This window comes from Penaeus vannamei, chromosome 6 (genome assembly GCF_042767895.1).
Source record: "Penaeus vannamei isolate JL-2024 chromosome 6, ASM4276789v1, whole genome shotgun sequence".
NCBI lineage: Eukaryota > Metazoa > Arthropoda > Malacostraca > Decapoda > Penaeidae > Penaeus > Penaeus vannamei.
In genome coordinates this window covers 5,849,975-5,852,474 of record NC_091554.1, presented here as the reverse complement: position 1 = coordinate 5,852,474, position 2,500 = coordinate 5,849,975, and the positions used below count along the sequence as shown (strand labels likewise).

At 35.3% G+C, this 2,500-nt stretch overlaps 1 protein-coding gene across 1 annotated transcript in view; it reads right to left on the bottom strand.

The window, feature by feature from the left end:
• Nucleotides 1-775: 775 nt before the first annotated feature.
• LOC113803099 (carbonic anhydrase 1) overlaps nt 776-2,500 on the bottom strand; it is a 5,380-nt gene continuing 3,655 nt past the window's right edge. The window contains exons 4-8 of the mRNA XM_070122582.1: nt 2,357-2,500; nt 1,850-1,997; nt 1,586-1,758; nt 1,113-1,273; nt 776-886 (exon numbers count right to left, since the gene is read on the bottom strand). The exon at nt 2,357-2,500 is cut by the window's right edge and continues 27 nt beyond it. Coding sequence (XP_069978683.1) covers nt 791-886; nt 1,113-1,273; nt 1,586-1,758; nt 1,850-1,997; nt 2,357-2,500 — 722 coding nt within the window. The 3' untranslated portion in view covers nt 776-790. The remainder of the gene's footprint in view (nt 887-1,112; nt 1,274-1,585; nt 1,759-1,849; nt 1,998-2,356) is intronic.

The window sequence follows — 2,500 nt, the reverse complement described above, 5'->3', positions numbered from 1 at the left end:
AAAAAATTTTTAAAAAAAATTTGTTTTTTTGGAAAATTTTTTATTTTTTAAAAAAAATTTTTTTTTAAAAAATTTTTTTTTTGTGGGGTTTTTTTTGGAAATTTTTTTTAAATTTTTAAAAAAAATTTTTTTAAAATTTTTTTTAAAATAAATTTTTTAAAAAAAAATTTTAAAAAATTTTTAAAAAATTTTTTTTTTTTTAAATTTTTTAAAAAAAAAAAAAAAAAATAAATAAAAAACCCCAAAATTAAAAAATTTAAAAAATTTTTTTTTTTAAAAAAAAAATTTTTAAAAAATTTTTTAAAAAAATTTTTTTTTAAAAAAAAAAATTTTTAAAAAAAAAAAGGAATTTAACCTTTTTTTTTGTTGGGGAAGGGGTTTTTTTTTAAAAAATTTTTTTTTTTAAAAAACCAAATTTTTTTAAAAATTAAGGGAAAAAATTAAAATTTATTTAAAAAAAATTTTTTGGGGGTTTTTTTTTTGGGGTTTTTTTGGCTTTTTTTTGGGGGGGGGGGGTTTTTTTTTTAAAAAAAATTTTTTTTTTTTTTGGTTTTTTTTAAATAAATAATTTTTTTAAAAAAAAAAAATTTTTAAAAAATTTTTGGGTTTTTTTCCCAAAAAGGGGAAAAAAAAAAAAGTTCTCCCTTTACTTGGCAAGTAAGTATAGAAACTTGTCCACAGTCTGGGCAAATAAGAATTTCTCGAGAGAAAATGAGGTGATGGCCCGTCCCACTATGCCTGAGTTTCGACCTTCTTTCCCCGGCAAATCATTTCCTCCCCTTATTTTCTTCTAACTCACCGTACGGCCGTTGATGGGCTGGACAGGGCGGTAGTTGTCTTCAATGTGGTGGTCGTGATCTCCGAGAAGCTTGCGGAATTCCTCAAGCTGGGCGAGAGAGAAAGACACTTCATGACATGGTGTTGGCTTTTGATATAATGATAATAATGCTGAACTGGTGATCGTTATAATCGTCATACTTCATATGATTAGCATTATCATAAAATCGGCACTATAAATCATTATCAGTGATAAATAATAGCTATACCTTTAATATTCATCATTATGAGAGTTAGTATTTGTAGTTTTTTTTATATAAGATTGTCCCACTGACCTGATTCTCGGAAATGCTTATGGGCTCTCGGAAGACAGTCCAGGTGACGACCTCATTGCAGGTGGGAGTTGTCAAGGAACCTGAGTACCTGTAGAAAGTGTTGGTGTCCGGCGGCAGGAGGTCTTGGAGGGGGAACATCGTTGACAGGTGTTCTTCGTCACCTACAAACCAAAGGCGAGTTGAATCGTAATGCAAGGTGAGTATAGAATCCAGAGATGAGTATTTGGACTGCAAGAGAAGTTCTGCACAGCGCGATATATTACCAAATAATAGTTGCTTAAATGTTAGACTTCCTTCATTTCCAAGGCTAATATAGCAGTCACATATATATTGCAGGATGTTGCAGCCTGAATTTTGTTGGTTTTTCAACTCAATAAATAGTTATAGTTTTGATCTATCAAAAAATAATGTGTTAGGAAAGACATTTCTCATTAGGTGCCGACTATTACCTCAAAAGACGGCCACGTACACACCTGAATTCGGAATAGTGGCAAGCCCTTCGATGATTGGCGTGAGACTGGGATTGTCGACCAGACCGCCCAGGAGCATAATGCCCAACACAGCAAGGCCGTCATCGTGCGCGACCGCTTCGGTGAGGGACCCATACTCAGTCTTGAAGTGCACTAGATGAAGCTCGGCAGCGTATCTGGACGGAGAGGAAGCACGTAGGTAATGTAGACGTGGCATATGTCAATACATGGTAGAGTCCGAATTTTTCACTTCCTTCTTTAACTTACGCGACCCCATTGAGGGTGTGCTCGGATCCCTGTGTGCTGACGCTGCCCCAGTGGAAGTGAAACTGGGCGAAAGTGTATTGGCCTCCCAACTCTCCGCCGCTGATTGAGGGGAGCTCCGCGACGTCTGTGATGGTCCATGCAACCTTGGCTGGAAGAGGAAAGGAAAACAGGCCTTCAGAAACTGCAACAATGGCTCACTTTAAGGTCAAAAGAACTACATTTCTGGATCTTTTATACAAATTGTCAAGTCTATCTTAACATCTATCAAGATGGAAAGTTGATTGTTAACATTGCTATCACTTCCACATGAAATTATTAACCCACATTTAATCAACTCTAGATATAATTGTAGGGAAAACAATCGTAGCCAAAATTGATTATTCGATATTTGTCTGGTTATTTTTAATTTCAGGAACTGGTTAGAGACTGCCCTTCAAAATCTCATGAATCAGAGACATAATTGGCACCGGCCCTATTGTTAACATGGGATAAAAGTCGTAATAAAACCTGAATGTCCATTGTTTTCGATCTTGAGATCATCAGGGACGGTGTCGTATTTGTCCAGCACCCAAGCGTCGGAAGAGCTCTTAATAGTGGCTTCGAGTCCATTCAAGGCGATCGGGGACTGACTGCTGCCAGCACAGTAATTGG